This window comes from Hemicordylus capensis, chromosome 8, assembly GCF_027244095.1.
Source record: "Hemicordylus capensis ecotype Gifberg chromosome 8, rHemCap1.1.pri, whole genome shotgun sequence".
Taxonomy (NCBI): Eukaryota; Metazoa; Chordata; class Lepidosauria; order Squamata; family Cordylidae; genus Hemicordylus; species Hemicordylus capensis.
In genome coordinates, this window is record NC_069664.1 from 22,925,603 (window position 1) to 22,945,355 (window position 19,753).

At 43.6% G+C, this 19,753-nt stretch overlaps 1 protein-coding gene across 1 annotated transcript in view; it reads left to right on the forward strand.

Moving 5' to 3' along the window:
* Nucleotides 1–10,293, forward strand: part of BARX2 (BARX homeobox 2) — a 50,291-nt gene extending 39,998 nt beyond the window's left edge. The window contains exons 3-4 of the mRNA XM_053269876.1: nucleotides 6,735–6,819; nucleotides 8,102–10,293. Of these exons, the coding sequence (XP_053125851.1) occupies nucleotides 6,735–6,819; nucleotides 8,102–8,350 (334 nt within the window). The 3' untranslated portion in view covers nucleotides 8,351–10,293. The remainder of the gene's footprint in view (nucleotides 1–6,734; nucleotides 6,820–8,101) is intronic.
* The last annotated feature ends 9,460 nt before the right edge of the window (nucleotides 10,294–19,753 follow it).

Below are 19,753 nucleotides of genomic sequence, written 5' to 3' on the forward strand. Positions count from 1 at the left end.
ACATGCAATGCAGCCAACCCTTGCTCTTTTGTGCACTAAAAAGAAGCAAGCAATCTTGTGATTTTGGACACTCCAAACTATCCCCATTATTTGAAATGGGACTTGTGTGATTTAGAGCTGGAGAAAAATCTAGGTTGAGCAGGGAGGGGAGGTCTGTGGGTGGGACCCCCTCTCAGCCCCCGCAAGAACAGTCGCTTGGTATGAGCTGTCCCTCCTCAGCTGTTCAGGTGCTGAGAGCCCAGTGATGGCTTCTGAGCATGTGAAGATGAGTCTGCTGTTGGTCGAGTGCTTGGTCAGATTAGATTTCAAAGCTTCCTTTCCTGAGAATCAAAGGCTACATGAATAGATCATGTCAGTGGAAAACACATACCAGGCATTGGGAGTGTTTTGCTACATGCCAGCATGGATTTATGTGGAGTGATACGTATGGGGAACAGCGGAGGAGAACACTTATTTCCTTCCTCATACCCTTTGAAAAGGTGACCTAAATATTTCCACTCTATGGTGTGATGAGGCTGAGTGTAGTAGGGGGAAACAAGGGTTTGTTTTTTTTCCACGACAGAAAAAGCCTAATGTGGGAAGAGCATACTGGCAACAGAATATCAGTTTGCAATGCATGAATAAATCACATTACATAAGACTGAGTGAACACATCATAAGACTTTTATTGATTATGCAAGGGAATTGCATATCTGCATTATCTTATTTATCTATTCTGTTCTATTCTATTCTATTCTATTCTGTTCTGTTCTGTTCTATTCTATTCTATTCTATTCTATTCTATTCTATTCTATTCTATTCTTTCATTCATTTATTTATTTAAATTTAATTTATTATTATTTATTTACACAGTCAGGCAGGTGTTATTGACTGGTTTGTTTTATCCAGATATCGAGTCCTTCCCAAGGACCTGGGATGCCAGAATTTTATTGTCAATGTTGTTGCTGTTGTTATAGATATCGTCGCAGAATATAGGCTGTTCCCAGTAAAGTTGCTTTTTGTAATTGGCTGATGGTGATTTCTGTGGCCCCTATGGTGCTGAGGTGCTCTTCGAGGTCTTTTGGAACTGCATGATGATGATGATGATGATGATGATGATGATGATGATGATGATGATTACATTTATATCCCACTCTTCCTCCAAGGAGCCCAGAGTGGTGTACTACATACTTGAGTTTCTCTTTCACAACAACCCTGTGAAGTAGGTTAGGCTGAGTTTCAACACATTTTTATACTGCCCAAAACTTGCATCTGTGGGCCATTTACAACAAAGAAGTTCCAAAGAAGTTCCAATTAGTTCCAAAAAAGGTATTGAATAATTGTATTGCTGCATTTAAATTACTAGAGACACTAGAAACAACTGGCAGTGTGGCATAGTGGCTAGAGGACTGGGCTTGGATGTAAAATTCGGGTTCAGATCTGTCTCTACTACTACTACTACTATATTTATATACCACTTTCTAACCAAAATGTTCAAAGCAGTTTACACAGAAAAATAAACATAAAATGGTTGTCTATCCCCAAAGTGCTCATGACCATAAAAACAAAAACATAAAGTGGACACCAGCAACAGCCACTGGAGGGGTGCTGTGCTGGCGTTGGATAGGGCCAGTTGCTCTCCCCTTGCTAAATATAAGAGAATCACCACTTTAAAAGGTGCATCTTTACTCCATTAGCAGGACGCCTTGATCAATTTAGGCTTGATCAGCCTCTGACTCTCAGTCCGAAGTATTGGCATATATATCTTTTAAAGTAACACTTTTGAACGTTGATGCTGGTTGGTATAGTACTGGTTTAAAAGTGTCCCCTCATATTATCTGCCCACTTTGTGGGTGGTGAAAATGAGGGTGTATTTTCAACACACACTAATGTTTTCAAAGTTTCAGGGAGGCATACCAGTGGTAGCGGTGCTGGCATAGACAGCTAGGAGTGTTAGGCAGTCTCACATACAAGTTGCATTACTGTTTTCTGTGAACCCCCCCAAATTCACAGCAGTGCACTTCCGAGGGTAACAGAATCAGGCATGGTACCACTTTTTCATTGACTGCAGCCGTAAATAAATGTTCAAGTTTATATTATAGGTTCCCACCAGAAAGAGAATATCTCTTACTAGAAGGCCTAATTATGCATTTCTAATATTTAAAATTTGGTTTGATTAACTGGATCATAAAGTGGTTGTGGGGGTGGGGGCGGGAATTGTATCAAAAAAGAAAAATCTATTGGCTGTGGTGGTACATTTGATGAGAACATCTATCAGTGCTGGGAGTGACGTCTGTCTCTGCCATCACAGATTTTTCAGTCCTTGGAGGCATCTCCAGGTAGGACTGGGAAAGGTCCCTGCCTGAAATCCTGGAAAGCTGTTGCTGGTCAGAGTGGACTATATTGAGCTAGATCAGGGCTGCTCAACTTTGGCCCTCCTGCAGATGTTGGCCTACAACTCCCATAATCCCTGGCTTGTGGCCACTGTGGCTGGGGATTATGGGAGTTGTTGTCCAAAAACAACGGGGGGCCTAAGTTGAGTAGGCTTGACCTAGATGGACCAATGCTCTGACTCGGCATAATACAGCTTCCTATATTCCTATGATCAGATCTTGAGCTTTGCAAATGTCTTCATCTTGGCTTCCTTGTTGAACCCTCTACCCTTTCATAAGAACATATACAGTAACAGTCCTGCTAGATCAGGCCCAACACCTATCTAGTCCAGCATCCTGTTTCACACAGTGGCCCACCAGTTGCCTCTGAGAAGCCCACAGGCAAGAAGTGAGGGCATGCCCTCTCACTTGCTGTTGCTCTCCTGCAACGGGGATTTAGCGACATCTTGCCTCTGAGGCTGGAGGTGGCCTATAGCCACCACACTAGAAGCCATGGATAGGCCTGTTCTCCATGACTTTGTCTAAGTCCCTTTTAAAGCCATCCAAGCTAATGGCCATCACCACATCCTGTGGCAGAGAATTCCATTGATGGTGCTCCAAATACCTCTGGACACTTGCAACTGCCAGATGTTTGGAATGTGTACAGATGTGCTGTTTGCAGAAATCCTACATACCTGTAGCAAAGTGTCCATATCCATGAGAGTTCGAGCCCTTATGGGGCTAGCATGCTGTTGGGACCTCACACGACTGGTTTGGTGACACCATCAATCATGCGCTCTGACGGCTGCATTAATTTCCTGGCTTTGTACATGACTGAGCTTGAGGAGTGTGTGCCTCTGTCCTGCAGCCTCTCCCCTCCTTCCTCTGTTTGTTGTTTTTGTTTCCTAGACAGCACTACTTTGTGGTTCACAGGCACAGCGGCAGTTTGCAAGGGTTACAGGTGATCTCGCTGTGATGAGGCACGTGCTCACATTTCCCGTGTGAACATTTGCGCTCTGCTCATGCATCGGCAAGGCTGTCGCTCAGTTAGGGTACTTGAGGCACAGTTGTGTGTGTTTTGCTTCTGGATGAAGACTGAAGGCATTCCTCTGCAAAGTGAACAAAGAGGCATCTTTAAAAAGTGGCGGTTCTCTTTATTGAGCAGGGGGAGAGCAATTGGCCCTATCCATCCCTGGCACAGCATCCCTCCAGTGGCTGTTGCTGGTGTATAACATATGTTCCTTTTCTTTTCTTTCTTTTCTTTCAGATTGTGAGCCCTTTGGGGACAGGGAGACATTTTATTTGTTATATCTGTGTAAACAGCTAAAAATAAATAAATAGAGGAAATGGCAGCGTAATTAAGATTCATTAACAATGTAACTGGTGTGCGTGAGATGTGCCAGGGTGCCGGAGGTTTGGCTTATGTTGCCCTCACACCTTTTGTGTTTCTGGTTCACTGATGTTGAACATGGCAGAGGAATAAGTAATATGCAATACCAGCAGGTTTCACTCAGGTTTCCTTGTTTAGCAAGTTTCATCCGAGGAGATTATTATTTCACTCTCTCCTGAGCCTATTGGTCTCTGGATCTGTTGGTTACGTAAATGCAGATAACTTTGTTTCGAGGAATGTAGATACTTTAAAAAGTGGATTAGACACGTTCATAGAAGACAAGCCAATGGCCACTCTTTTTTATGGTGGCTGCATTCGCAAGTCACGAGGATCTGCGAGTTTAATGAACCCATGATTCTGCTACCCCCAATGAGCCCATGATTCCGCTCTTCTGTCCGCATTCGAATAACAGGGAGAGCGTCCTCTCTGTAGTCAGGAAGACTGCAGAGAGGAGAGGGAGCTGGCTTTGTGGGCTTCCTTCTTGCTTGAAGGACAGCCCACACAGCCAATCATGCATAGAGAGAGGGAGGAGCTTCCTCCCTCAACTCCAGTCTGGCCAAATGCATCCTCTAGTGCTGCATTTGGAGGGAACAGAGGCTCTGTGGACCATCAGTTTGGAGCAGTGAAACTCACTACAATCTGATGGTTCAAATTGGAATCTCCTGAGTGCAACCTTGGGTCACACAATGGATGGGACTAGAGTTGCATGTTTTCAGACATAACTGTAAGAAAAGCACAGGTCCCTGCAACTCCAGTTCCCCGTTGAGCGTGAATGCGGCCAGTATATGCTACCTCCAAGTTCAGACATTACTTCTGAATGCTAATTGTAGGGGAGCAATGGCAGATATATGGGGACATCCAAAAGGCATCTGGTGGGCCATTGTGGGAAACAGAATCCTGGACTAGAAAGTACTTGGCCTGATCCAACAAGGCTCTACTTATGCTCTGGAGGCCTAGGTTGATTTGAGTGAAACTCAAATCTGAATCTATAACAAGCTCTGTTTGTAAAGCTTCTAGCTTTCGTACAACCAAAAACCGCCCTGAGCCATTTCGGAAGGGTGGTATAGAAATTGAATGAATGAATGAATGAATAAAAGCAATTCACATATTGCACAAGAACTTGAAGGATGATTCCACAAGTGATCTAGAGATGATGTTTTATCCCAAACATAAGCTTGCGAATATATTTGATGTAGAATATAATGTAGGTGGAAGCCAGTTTTTATTCCAGTTGGATCCTAAAAAATATGGCCACTTCACTGAAGGACTAGGTGGATCTGTTCCTTTTCCTATTGCTGTGCACTGATGTGGTCTTCAAGGTTCATGGTGCTGAGTACTGTGTTTTGCCATAAAGAAAATAGCATCCAAGCCAGGCTCAGCAAGGTATGGCACATGTGCCAGCAATGGGGCACGAAATGATTTTGAGTGGCACTCACACTAACTCTTGAACTGCACTACCGAATTTAGCAGGAGCCTGTTCATTTGTGCTAGATTTCCACCCCCCATGTCCAGAAAGGGACATTGAAATTTGTCCACTATATCCAGGGATGGACATTATTAGTGGGAGTTTCTCAGAAATCCTGCTTGTCCAGGAACAACTACACTGGTAAAATCTGTATTTCAATTTAATTTTTTTAAAAACATGCCAAAAATATTTTAATTGTGTAAGACCAATGTTAAAATGTAAAAATGCATGCAAAACCTTGGCACACCATTTCTGAAAAGTTGCCAACTCCTGATCTACGTTCTCCTCCTGGGGTTGAAACTTCTTTGGTCTTAGTAAATGGTTGGGATGATATTTCTAACCCCATAAAAATTAACATTTGAACTTGCCTGATGCAGACAGTGTGCAAGGATCGTGGACCTTTGGCTACCAGCTGATATACTGCACAACTTTCCACCTGCCTTTTAATGAAATGTGTGTGCCGTTGCACAAGAGCAAGTTGCAGTAATTGCACAAACACAATGGCTGTTGATCGCACAACTGTGTTCACACAAAGCTTGCATCTTCCACAAGTGCATTATTGTGCATCTGTGCACATATTAATATGAAGAATACTTATTTATTTTATTTATTTACATTTTATATCCCACTTTTCCTCCAAGGAGCCCAGAGTGGTGTACTACATACATACGTTTCTCCTCACAACAACTCTGTGAAATAGGTTAGGCTGAGGGAGAAGTGACTGGCCCAGAGTCACCCAGCAGGTATCATGGCGGAATGGGGATTTGAACTTGGGTCTTCCCAGCCCTAGTCCAGCACTCTAACCACTACACCACACTGGCTCTTATATACCACTTTTCAACAGAAGTTTCCAAAGTAGTTTACATAGATATTAATTAATTTAATTAATGATTAATATGGCTCCTTGTCTCCAAAGGGCTCACAATCTAAAAAAGAAACATGATCGACACCAGCAACAGCCACTGGAAGGTTGTTGTGCTGGGGGCGGACAGGGTCTGTTGCTCTTCCCCTGTTAAATAAAGAGAATCACTACTTTTAAAAGGTGCCTCTTTGCTGAGTTAGCATGTTATGCATGTTAAAAGGTGGAAAATTGCACAGAATGTCAGCCACCGCACTGTCCAAACCCAGGCATGCTTACTCAGAAATAAGTCCCACTTCAGCTTAGAAAAGCTATTTATTAAAAGCGACTACTCCTATTTGTAAGTATGCATAAGTGTCACTGAGTTCAATGGGACACGCTTCCAAGTAAGGAAATCCTAGTTTGCTATTTTTCCGTTTGTGACTCAGTTAATTACACCAGGCTAACTTTCTTTGGTTCCTCATACAGTCATTGATTTTTATCTTTCCTCTGAATTAAAAAGAAAATGCCCATTACAAGAGGCTGTCATTCAGCTTTCCTTGATATTTTCTCTTTGGCATATATGAGCCGTATTTGTTCAATTTCTGCAGGATGTACTTGAATCAGACCTTGGCTTGTGGATTACATGCCATCTTTTCTGCCATTCATGTGAATCTCTTTGTTTTCTAGGCTGGATCTTGCCCAGTCGCTGGGACTAACTCAGCTCCAAGTGAAGACTTGGTACCAGAATCGCAGGATGAAATGGAAGAAAATGGTAAGTGCTGTGATAGTTGACCTCATTAAGTATAAAGACTCATGGCCGAGAAAGGAAGAGCTTTTACACAATGTTGTTTCATTAGTGCAGTTGGTACTTTCACTTTCACTTTCACTTTCCTCTTTAGCAAATGTGTCACCTACCAAATCTCAAGGATGGGATAATACTATTCTAATGCCCACTGGAGCATAAATGTAACCCGGCTTTGTGCCTTGTTGGGATTTTTGTCTTGAGTTTACAAAGCTTCAAATAAGGCAGCAGCAGAGTGTGGTAGAGGCAGCTGGGAATCTAGGCCTGATTCTATGCTATAGCCAAGCCCATAAGCCTATCAGTCCCTGTTCAGGCATGGCACAATTTGCCTGGGGAAAGCAACATGCTGGATGTCCAATTTATCATAGGCCATAGAGGTCCAATCATAAAGCACGGGCCAATCATATAAGCAGAGTGGTGTAGTGGCTACAATATTGGACTAGGACTTGGGAGACCTGAGTTCAGCCATGAAAACTCATTGGGTGACTCTGGGCCAGTCACTTCTTTCTCAGCTTAACCTACTTGACGGGGTTGTTAGGAGAAGAAACATAATCAGGTATACCACTCTGGGCTCCTTGGAGGAAGAGTGGGAAATAAAAGTGAAATCAATCAATCAATCAATCAATCAATCCAGAACTAAACTAAGCTATGCATAACTGAATGCACAATATGGAAGACATTTGTTGGTGATATTTTGTAGAGATGTGCACGAAATGAATTTTTCTTTTCTTTTCAAATTTGAATTGAATTCTGAAAATTCGTTTTGAATTTGAATCAAATCCGAATCTTGTCCAAAAATTCAAATCAATTCAATCCTCTTTTGATGCCTTTTTTTAACCAACCAGGGGGCCTGAATGGTTTTTAAAAGGTGCCAAATGATTCTCAAATTAAATTCTAATCAAATTTCAAAGATTTGATTTGAATTCAAATCAAATTGCCCTTTTAAGGGACGTTTTGATTCAAATTTGAATCACTTGAATCACCCAGATTTGAGTAATAGTTGCTCCAGTACTGAAGCTTCGATTGCTCTATAAATCAGTACAGCTAGACTGAGTCATATAAAAATTAATCTCCCAACTTTTATGTTACCAGAGAAACAGGGTGGAGTCTTCCATGAAGATATTTCCTTCTAAATGTTTTGTGGGTGATCTCTTGTACAGGGGTGGATGCCCTTCCAGATATATGATGTGGCCAGAAAATACTATTGCATTTCAAAATGGTGGTAAATGCTTTTAAAATGGGTTTGCTCTAGGTTTTGAAAGGTGGGCAGGAAGCTCCCACCAAGCCCAAAGGCCGTCCCAAGAAAAACTCCATTCCCACTTCAGAGGAGATAGAAGCAGAGGAGAAGATGAACAGCCAAGCTCAGAAACAAGGATTGGAAGAAGGTCAGGCCTTAGACGAGCCAGAGTCCACCAAGGAACCATTGGACATCACTGCAGAGACAGAGGAGTCTCCTAAGCCCACACCAGAAACTTCCCTGGAGGAGACGACATCAAGTTAAAAGACAAAGAGGAAGACACTAACCCAAATACAACAACAACAACTACTACTACTACTACAACAAAACAGTGCATAAACTGGAAGCGTGTGCACTTTGTACCTGATGAAATCAACCCATGTGGTGGGTTGTGGTGCGGCAAAGAGACCCAAATGTGACTATGTCCACCTTTCCAATGTCGTGTGTACACATTCTCCACAGATCTCACAGAGCTTGAGCTCTCCTCCAAATGGGACTGCATGCTTAGAAAACAGAGGCTTGGGAGAGGCATACAAAGAGCCCTGCTTCCCTTTGTACTAGGAGAAGAAGCTCTTTAGAGACTCCATAATGCCAGAGAGATGGTCCTTGATCGTGCCTTCTTTATCCTGAGCTTTGAAACTGGTTCAGAACAGCAGTTACCAAAGGGATTTCTTTCACCAGTGTAGCTTTCTTCTGTGTAATCCGTGCTTAATTGGGGATGGGCCAATACAAGCCATTTTTATGGGATGTTCAAAAACTGGGATAATGGATGTTCTGCCATTGCAAAGACTACAGAGCTATCTTGGGGAGGGGGGAGAGAATGCTCTTCCTCTGTCTCCAGACATTATGCTGTATGTGCATATAGGCATCTGCACACAGGTACATCTTGTTGTGCGAATGACCATACATGTGTTCATCTTAAAAGTGAACCTGGGTGAAGGCCCTTCAAATGCAATGTATACATTAAAAGAAATGTACTACTGAATGTGCGCTGAACATAACGTTAGGATAATTATATGTGCCTACAGATCTATATGTGCATACACTGTACACAGAATGCATGTGCATTGAACATAACATGTGAATAGGGCTTCTTGCTCTCTTGTGTATATATAAAAAACAAGAATACAAGAATGACAAGTCCTTCTGGAGAGGGCCCCGTCCTCTAGTGTCGGGCTTATTAATCCAGACTGGCCTAAGAGTCCTTTGGCATTGAGGTGGCGTAGTTCCATACATGGGGGCTTGTTGCCTTCACAAGACCCCCAAGGAAACACTTCCATGGGCAAGGTATGGGTTACTGGGCTCCTTCTAGCTTAAGCCGTCCTCACATGCTGGCCCATCATCACTGGCCAGCTATCCTTTAAATAGTTCCTGGGTTTCGGGACAACTCTTGCAAGAACTGAAACCTCGGGGCAACTCTTTGCAAGAACCGAAACCTTGCGAGAGCTCCCTGAGCTCTCGTGAGACTACGCCATTATTAGGCCCCACCTCGCCTGCTCCCAGTGTGGGTTAGTTTGGGATGGTGTGTGCTGTTGCACTGCTGATTGCATCCCTCAGAGGAGGACCCAGCTCTAGAATGGCGCACATGGACTGGCCACTGTTACGGGCCACCCCCTGATCCCCTTGCCTCTCCTGCCCCAACCCCGAGGTCTCCTCACAAAGAAAAATCAAGAAATCAAGTATACAGATTTGAAAGATCTGTTGTCTCTATTTATTAGGGGCACCTTTTTTAATTGATCAAAAGTTTTTAAAATAAATTTAATTTCACCAAGGAAGCAGCTAAAGATTGCAGGTGTATCATTTAGATGCCAGCACCTTTGGACCTAAGTTCAAAAAACTAAACTATGCATTCTCCTTGAGCTAGAATCTGTTCGGTAGCATCGGGATCAGCTCAAGTTCTCTGATGCCTGGTACACTCTAGAAACTTTGGAGTGCTTGAAGATTTTCTAGAAACTTTGGAGAAGCTTTGGAGTTTATTCCTCACTGGGGCCCCATTTCCCATGTTTGCAAAGTACTTATCTTTCACATCAGGGGAGAGCTAGAGATGGGACTTCAGAAGAAAACTTTTCAGGGGAAGCATTGCATTTATTTTCCAGCCTTGTGTGCCAAGATAAGATAAGTATCGTGTTTCCTATAGTCTTGTTAAAGGGTGTATTTTTTGCCCAAAGGCTGCAAAGAGATGTATCAAGATTACCTTTATTTTTTAATTAAAAATAAAATATATAAATAAAGGAGTCAATGAAGTCTCCCTTGTCCAAGGTTCTAAGCACTGGATTTCTTCTATGGTCGCTGTAACTGGGCCAAAACCCCTGAAGAAAATCAGAGTCCCGGTATTTCCTACTGATGATAATGACAACAAAACACTGAAAGCGTTAAGGAAGTACCGACTCCTAGCCTCATCCACCAATCGGGTTAAGCCGGAGAACTTGGCTGTACATTAATTTAGGGCCCAGCCCTATGAATGAGAACAAACATGGTCTGATGTAGGTTTGGGCCAAGGGGCACTCCGGTTTTGGTGCTGATATGATGCTGGCAAGAAAAGTGAGGCCAGGCACTGCTTGCTTCTGTGCAGAGGAATGTAGCGGTGGTAGTGGGGAGTGTTTAGGTGGAGGCAAGCATCCTAGGGAGATTGGAGAGATGGCCCAGTGCCCAGCATAGTGGCTTCCAGGCACCCACGGCCTGGCTGTACTGCATGCCCATGCACAATGGTGGCTACGCCACTGGCCAGAAGTCTGCCATTATGTTTGTTTACTCCATAGGTCTCCATGGCACTGGAACCATTCATGCTTCCTGCCAATAACTGGTATTCTTTTTCCAAACGCAGCAGATTCTCCAATAAGATTAGAGAGCTTTTTTCCCCCCAGCCATTGTCATGCTAAAACTAACCTGGATCCTCTTCATATCTTCTCCTCATTTGCCTCCCAGATAAACACTTGGCTCAGGTACAATTTCCCCCCAAACACCTTGAGAGTGAGACAGTTCTGCAGGTGCAGGCTTTGGCCCTGATGCCTCACTAAGTCCTTGGAAGAAGCCAGCAGCAACGTTGCCATGTGGGGATGATCAACAAGTCTGCACAAGGGTGGGCTGGAGGCTCTACCTTTGTCGGTACAGTGCCACAGAAGCAAGAGGCTCGTTCTCTTTCAGTTTGTTCCACAATGGTCATTCTCTTTGGGCCAGTCTATACAATCAGCAGAATCCCATGGTAAAGGTGTGGGTCCTATGGCTTCCTGTAACTGCTAGAGGACCTCATTACCCAGCTGGACCTCAGTGTTGGGCCTCTGTGTGTCAGCCACTGTCTTTGCCAGCCAGGTTTTGAAGCGAATACAAAACTTTACAAAACTTGTGAACAGAGATCATCAGGGGATGAATGTGTGCATCAATCAATCATTCATTCAATCAATCAATCTTTATTATTACAGTCACTGACCAGCCATAAGCATAGTAAGTACATCAAGATGAACACTATACAGCAACAGCAATAAAATAAAACAGATATCAAGCAAATACCAACCCTACATACAGTATATTGAATGCTCTGAGTTTGGTATTAACACTCTAAATAATGCAAGTTATAATTTGCTTCAGTTAGTTTTAACACAACATTTACGAATTCTGCAGGCCGTTACATAGAACATTACATGAAATTTACAAATACTAGTCAGAAAGGAGGAGCATAATATAAAAGTCACTAGACCTACCTGGATACCTATTTAGAAAGGGTCACCAAGAGCAATGGGCCACTTTCATACCTTCTTCAGACAGCAACCTGAAAAAACAATAGTCTCTCTCAGCACAATCAATGCCCAGTAGAACCAAATGGTGGGTTACCAGCCAGGGCTCCTATCATGATCAGAGTTGTTTTGATGATCATGATAGGGTAGGACAAGTGTCCTACCCATGTCCAGGAGCTGCACACGCCCTCATTTTATGATTGTGTGTGAGTTAAAAACAAGGTAGGAGAGGGAGGAAGTGAACATGTGGAAGTCGGGTGCAGGTTCTAACCACATTTCCTCCTACCTTGGTAATATGTTGGGCAAAAATGCTGGGTAGAATACCATTGAAGCCTGCACCCACCACTCACATGATCACTACTTCCCCCTCCTACCTTGTTTTTGACTCACACTTACTCACAAAATGGGAGTGTGCACAGTTCCCAAACTTGGATAGGACACTTGTCTTACTCTATTAATGATCGTGAGAACTTCCCTGATCTCAGCATGTTGAAGCAATACAGGATGATCCTGGGAAGAAGACAGACAGCATGGGGTCCCAGCCAAGCAGCTATGTAGACTTCTGAGTCAACTTATCTGATATTACTAGATCCAAACCAGGGGTGTAGCTAGGGGAGAGGGGGCTTGTGTTCACTCCTCTCTCTGGCGGCCCCTCAGAGTGAGGGAGATGAAGAAAATAGGGAAGGGTGGAGCTGAAAAGCCCTCGGGAACTGGGGCCCTGGGTTCTTTGAACCCTTTTGTTCAATTTTAGCTACACCCCTGATCCAATCCCGGCAGTCCTCTTAGACATGCAAACTTCTGTGGCAGAGGGGGAAATGTGGCAACTTTGCTCAAAAACCGTTTTTGTGTGTGGAGTAAATCCAGATTCAAAACAAGATCCGAGTATCCACAGAAAGAGTGGACGGACCAAGTCGAATGGCTTGGAATTAACTCTTGATCCCAACAATGCATTACAGACTAAACGGTTTAGGGCTGATCTGAATGACAGAAATAATTACATTTCTACACTGTGTAGCACTCAGAGTGAACCCAGAGCTGTCTTGGCTGCGGAGATGTGTCAGTACTGCCAAGAAGGAAAGGTGTGCTCACCGGTTGTTGCCAGACAAACAAGGTGAGTTAACCCCTCCAGTCTGTTCCAACACGTCCATTACCCAGTGGAAACATTGAGGCTATTGTTTCCTTGAACAATCAAGGGCAAGAAGAGGCCCAAGTTCCTTCACAGGCACTTGTGGGTTCCTCCCAAGCTCAGGGGGCATTATGGCAGACTTGAGGTTTTGCATTGCTTTCTCAGATTTTGTAAGACAACTCATTAGATGAAGGAGTTCCTTGATACGGCAGGTTATCATACAATGCCAATCAAATATGAAAAAAAAAATATTTGCATAAAGCAGAAGAAACTAATCCATGGAAGGCAAATTAATTCCCTCTATGCATGTTACCTTCAGTTTACATTCTTGTAAACTGTAATCGTTGAGTTGGGACTATCATTAGCAAACATCCCTTGCAGTGTGTGTGTACATGTTTCTAGCTGCATTAGGGTAGAGGTGGGCAGATATAAGACTTCTGGGAGCTGCTGTGTTTTCTTTTGACAGACTTGAGAGTTATCAGCATGAAACAGGGGCTTAGAGGGGTGGCCCATTCACAAAATGGCGGCTTGGAGGAAGTTGCAAAATGGCAGCCTGTACAAAAATGGCAACCTGTACAAAAAGAGCAGCCTGTACAATGGCAGCCTGTACAAAAATTTACATCAGCAGAATAAGATATTTCACATCAAACTCCCTGGATCCCAGAGAAGTTTGCTGTGGGACAGGAGGGAAGCAAGAAATGCTGCTTTGTGGGGGAGGAAACTGGAGAGGAATTAAAAGAGAGGGAGATAAAGTAAAAACATCCCTGAGTCTCTGGAGAGGAATTAAAAATGGAATGGCCATGCCCCCTCTCAGCCAGCTAATCAGATTTACAGTACTGATTGGAAGGGGAGGGAGAGAGAAGCTAGCCCAAATGCTAGAAAGCAATTTCAAATAAACCCTGGCCACTACCAGTAGCTCTCAAGCAACCTTATGACCACTCCTACTTTAGGGGACAGTAAAGCTTTAGATTAAGATCCAGATTTATTCTGTCATGCACCCAGATCTAAAGACCTGAGTTGCAGCAAAAGTCTGGAATTCAACATGCAGAAGCAGGCATGTATTGTGAAAGGTGGAGACGGCTGCATGCGGATGTAATGTGGAACCGCAGGTCCAATGGACCTCCAATTTCACCCCTGCTCCCCCCCACTCTTCCATCTGATTTCGGAGGTTCTGACAATGAACCAAAGTCACCTCAACAAGCTTCAATCAGTCAACTTTGTTGAATTCATGATGATGAATTCATGCTGGTGCATGATCTGAGGGCAGTAAACCAGCCATGAATTTTCATGAACAATGCAATTGGATTTCCTCCAAAATGTGATTCCAAAGAACCCAGCCTTGCTTAATGGCTGATCTGGTACCAGCATGGTAAGAACCAATGGGAAATGCTGTGAAAGGGCATTTGTTTGACTGATACATTCATAGTAGGGCTGTGTGACATGAATTCCAGGAATTCCAGCTTCATTGACATGTGATCCAAATATCCCATCAAATACTGGCTCTCAAATCGAATAGTATCTCCGAACTGTATTTCAGGCATCCGAATATGTTTGGAGCTATCCAGAGATATTCATCTGTGTGAAGCCTTTTTCCTCCCCCTTTCCTATGACAAACAATTGTATTATTTTTTTTTTAAACGGACAAAAGGAATGAGGTGATCTTCCATATATGGAAAATGCTGTAAAGGAGTGGGACCCTCTCCCCTCAAGGGGAAAATTCAATATGACAGGCGGTGATTACATGGCCAGGAAGCACAGGGCAACAAAGAGAGAAACATAAGGAGAATATCTTACAGCGCTTACAGTACCTGTGGTCTCCCATCCAAATGCAAACCAAGGCAGACCCTGCTTATCAAAGGGGACAATTCATGCTCGCTACCACAAAACCAGCTTTCCTCCCCAGGTAACAGCTTGCTTCCTTGCTAAGTTAGCAGGGAACATACAAAGCACTTAGAGTGTTCAGATTGTTTCTAGTACATGATCTTAAGTATCACAACAATCCTGTAAAATAGGTCAATCCTGGGAAAGAAATATATATATAATAAATAAAAAATTCCCCCATTGATCCCTCTCTCCCTCCTGAGTTTCCAAAGACCATCCCCAAATAAAAAGAAGCCGAAAGAATCCACATCATCCGTTTCAGCGACAATTTCCTTTCATAACTCCCAGCAATTTTATTTTTCTTTCTCTCCCTCCTTCATTCATTCGCCCCTCTCACTCAGCCCTCTCTGTTTGTTTTGCTTGAGGACGGATCAGGCACACAGTTAAGTGCCATTTCGTTTTGCTAAACTGTCATCGCCAGCACTTTATGAACAGGAGAATTCACTGACAAAAAACTATTTAAACAGCAACGGGAAGAAGGTGGGGGTGAAGAATTTACTGCCGCAGGTCAATGAGAAGGCCAAGATCAACCGAAACTCAGCTGTGTGTACCTTAAGTGTAAGAATGTCATTGGGGCCATCACAGTTTCCTTTCTAATTAGCCTCACATATCAGACTGATTGTCACTTTGCCTGAGTTGATGTTCAGTGTAGAGGTTGTTTCTTTGTTTCTAGCTCCAAGGGAGGAAGAAGGCGGGGGGGGGGGATAGAATCAAAACCTGCACATAATGAAGTAATCATGCACCTGCTAATGAGATATGTGATTTATCTGCGATCTGTCATGTAAAAACATTTGATGGTCTCAGCAAGCCCCCCCCACCCCGCCCCCGCCAGCCAGTCAGCTAATACAGCTATTTGTGGGAGGAAAGGCTGCTTTCTGCTAACAGGAGGGAGTTGAAGCAAAAATGAATGGCAAAGGAGGGCATCTAAAGGTGAGAGTAGAATGGCACGTGACAAAGACCTTAGGGCAGATGTGCAAAATGTTGGCTGGTTTTGAGCTCCCCCCGCCCCCAGCAACATTTCACTGAACCTAGGCTGTATCTTGATGTCACTTCAGTTTGAGTTTCCCCACCTTGAGTCATTGGTTGCTGCTTGCATGGATGGCATATACATCGCAGTGAACTTAGGAAGGGAATGTCACCAAATTCCATAATTAATTGGTTTGGAATATGAACTTTGGTGGCTTTTAATGCTTCCCTTATTTTATCTGGTAACGGATATGAGATGCATGGTCTAGAGTTTTCTCCTTTCTCACTGGTGGCAGTGAAGGACTTGATACCCTTCTGTCACAGTCATAAGAACATAAGAAAAGCCCTGTTGGATCAGGCCCAAGGCCCTTCTAGTCCAGCATCCTGTTTTCCACAGTAGCCAGCCTGATGCCTCTTGGAAGCCCACAGGCAAGAGATGAAGGCATGTCTCTGTTTTATAGCTGCTGGTGGCAAACATAGATTGGAATGAGCCTGCTCCACCACCACAGAATGTATATCCCGGAGAGCCCGCTCAACCTTCAAATCCTCCATCTCAGCCATGATGCCTCCCCTGCAGGATGGGAGGTCTGGAACACATACAAACTTCTGACTAGCACTATCTGGTAGCCGTCTGTCCACAGAGATGTAGATTGTGATGTTCAATCTCATGAAATATACACATGGACAGAGACTACTGGCCAGAAACCCCAAGGATTACACCAACTGCTACCAACTCACCAGAAACCCCGGAACAGAATTTCTCTAGATTTCATTGTGACCCTACAACCATTACAGGGCAACACTGTGATCCTAGAGGTTGTTGCCATACTGACCAAGATGGCTCAGTTCATCCCTGTTGGGACTCTGTCCAGTGCCCCTCAGATTGCTCAATCAGTCTTGGGTTGTGTGTTCTGCTTTCATGGCTTGCCGGAGAATGTCATATCAGATTGAGGACCACAGTTTGCCCACCACTTCTGGAAGACATTCATGGCCCTTCTAGGTATATAGGTCCAACTTATCACTGCTTATCATCCACAGACCAATGGATTGTCCCAGCTTCTGTACTTGTACCTCCAGGTATTGCTGCCCATGGCCCAGCTGCTCTGACACTAAGGGAATTTTGACCACTACTAGGTGATGTGATAAGCTGAACAAAATATTACAATAAAAGATTGGAGGACTCAACACAAGGTTGCCATTTTCATTGGAAATAAACATGCATTTATCCTCTGTTTGCCACTGCTTCCATCTCCTTATCCTTCCTCTGTTGTCTCTCATGTTTCAAAAAGTAGATTGTAAGCTTTTTGGAGCAGTATCTTGTCCACTTTTTGTAGAGGACCATGCACATTTTTTAAAAAATGTAAATGAACAAACCTTTGGTTGTTACATTCAGATTGGGGGTGGTGGTGGTGAAAATTCAGCAAAGATTTGTCCATTCAGAGAACATCTAGAAAATATTCAACATTTACAAAGGAAGGTTTTGAGGGGAATTTGGTTTAGCACATTTTGATTTCGCTCTGTCTAGAACCTGAATGTTAAATATAAAAATGTGAGGGTTTTTTAAAATAGGAAATGGAAAGTTTGTGGTAAAGGCATTTGACAATAAAATGGAACATGTTGTACAACTCAATCCTACTTGGCTGATTTGGACTAGGTGTCCCTCCATTTATCATATTCCAACTTCTAGGATATTATGATCCTATAAATTCCACTGCTTTTTTCCCTAGTGAAAGTTTTCTCATCACCTGATCCTGGGGATATCACCAGGCTTAAAGCTCATTATACGTGGAAGATCAAGTTGTACTGTAAAGTTGACAAAAATGACAATTTCATATCATTTTTTCCCCCTGAAATTCCAAATCACCGTGCAAAGCCCCTTGGCTAATCCAGTCAGATTTAAAGTTAATCCCTTGCCTGCATGGTATATTTGCGTGAAGGTATTTGAGAGATTTAAATAGACACCATTAACCTCCATGGGGCCTTGCTTCTTCACATACCTTCGAAACACAATCTGATGGAGGAAGGTGAGACCCAAAGGGCCCTCTCCCGATGCCGTTGCCTTAAATTCCATTCCCTTAGCTGCATCAAATCAAAGAGGGAAAGGACAGGGTGCTGCTATTACACTGAAGCCTGCCTTGCGGTTAGCTTTGCTGTTGCGACTCCATTGGACACCCTGTCATTAACTAGATGATAAATGTTGCCACATCTCCTTACAGCGTGGCTCCACACAACTACCGGCATGGCAGTAAGCTGGGAATATGTTGGGGAAATGGGAACAGAGAGTGAGCTTTCATGGTGGGCATGTTGTCTGAACCTGCTAAAGTCCTGCTCCCATGCTGGATTCCTGGGATTCATCTGCCCTTATCCCAAGATTCTCCATTCAACTTTCAATTGAGGTGACAAGTGGGAAGAGAATTTGGGGGGTTTGGCACAGAAACCAGACTTTAGTGGATTAAGACAGCACGCTGCTGGGAGTGTACCCTCTCCGTCAGTATTCCCTGGAATAGGGATTCCCACACATTGTTGACTACAACTCTCATCATCCCCCGCCCAAGGCCATTGCATCTGGGGATGATGGGAGTTGTAGTCAACATCTGGGAATCCCTGTTTCAGGCAACACTGCTTTGCAATCCCGGCATTTCCTTGACACATTACTGGCTTATTGCCTTGCTGGCAGTCATGTGAAGCTGCTCACAGTGATGTTGTAGCCCAAGTGGCTGAGAGGTGGATGTGCACATTGAAAGACTCCAGTTTGAATCTCACCTTTGCCATGAACTCGGGAGTTCGCCAAGTCATTCCCTCTCAGCCCCAACACCATCAGCAATAATATTTGCAATTCATTGCACCCCCAGGCTCAATAATGACAAGGCACATGTATTTGGATGAACTAGGGCCACTTTTATTAATTGTTAATACAATAACCTGCAACGAGGAAAAATCAGAGTGTGGGTGCCCCTTCAAGGGTCAGCCTCATGAGGAGTTCTGCCCACTACTGGGTGGAAGACTAGGAGGCTCTTCTCACGACCGGTGAGAAGAGCCTGGATGAGGTTTGGGGGAGAGTGGGCTTAATGGGGGACATCTCTTCTTTCTAGCGTAAACATGTTTTTTTTGTTATTCAGCTGTTTTATTCTTAGCTATGTTTAATGTTGGGTTTTTCTACCATATCTATGCCTGTTGGATACCACTTTGGAGGTCCTTTGGGTCAAAAAGCAGCAAATTTTAATATAATTGTTTAAAATGAAAGGCGAAGCCTTACAGGCACAGAGTGTCTGCCCTGTGCTATCTTAAATTGCTGCCTGTCAGTTTTCCATTGACTGTAGGACAGCACGGCAGTTACTGAACGCTGAAAAGGTTCACCTTATCCCTGAGATTAACGTCATCTGGATTTGCTCCAGGTAGTGTGGACTGCACCACGTATGAGCAAGACCATCTATATGGCTGCCATGGCTCTTTTGTTCCAGTTTCAAATCTGGATTCATGCATCTGGTGAAGCTGGCAAAAGCCCATGCCGGAATGAAGTTGATCATGATTAAGGGGTGGCACTAGGTTCAGTTGTCCCCCCACCCCAGATTCTTTTAACTCCATTGACCTCGGTATGTATCTAACAACAGGTCCCGGAATGGGTGCTGTGTTTAATCTGGTCAGCGTTTATTAATACAAGCTCTATTTTAAGCTTGGCTTTTGTAAGAACATTGGACAGTTTGGCATAACTGCCTGTCCTTTATTAATGTATGCTGTTTGACAAGATGTTAATCACCATGCTTACTTCTGTCTCTTCAAGAGGGGCAGGGTGAGGAAAGAGATGCTTAGCTGATTCAAAATTCAAACTGATTTCTGTTTAATTAGACACAATCTACCTATTTCTTCACACCGGAATGCTTTTCATATACAGGTGCACTCAAGGTGGTGTACAGGACTGCAACAAAACAATTGTCTGCTAACTGAAATGCAACAATTTTTTTT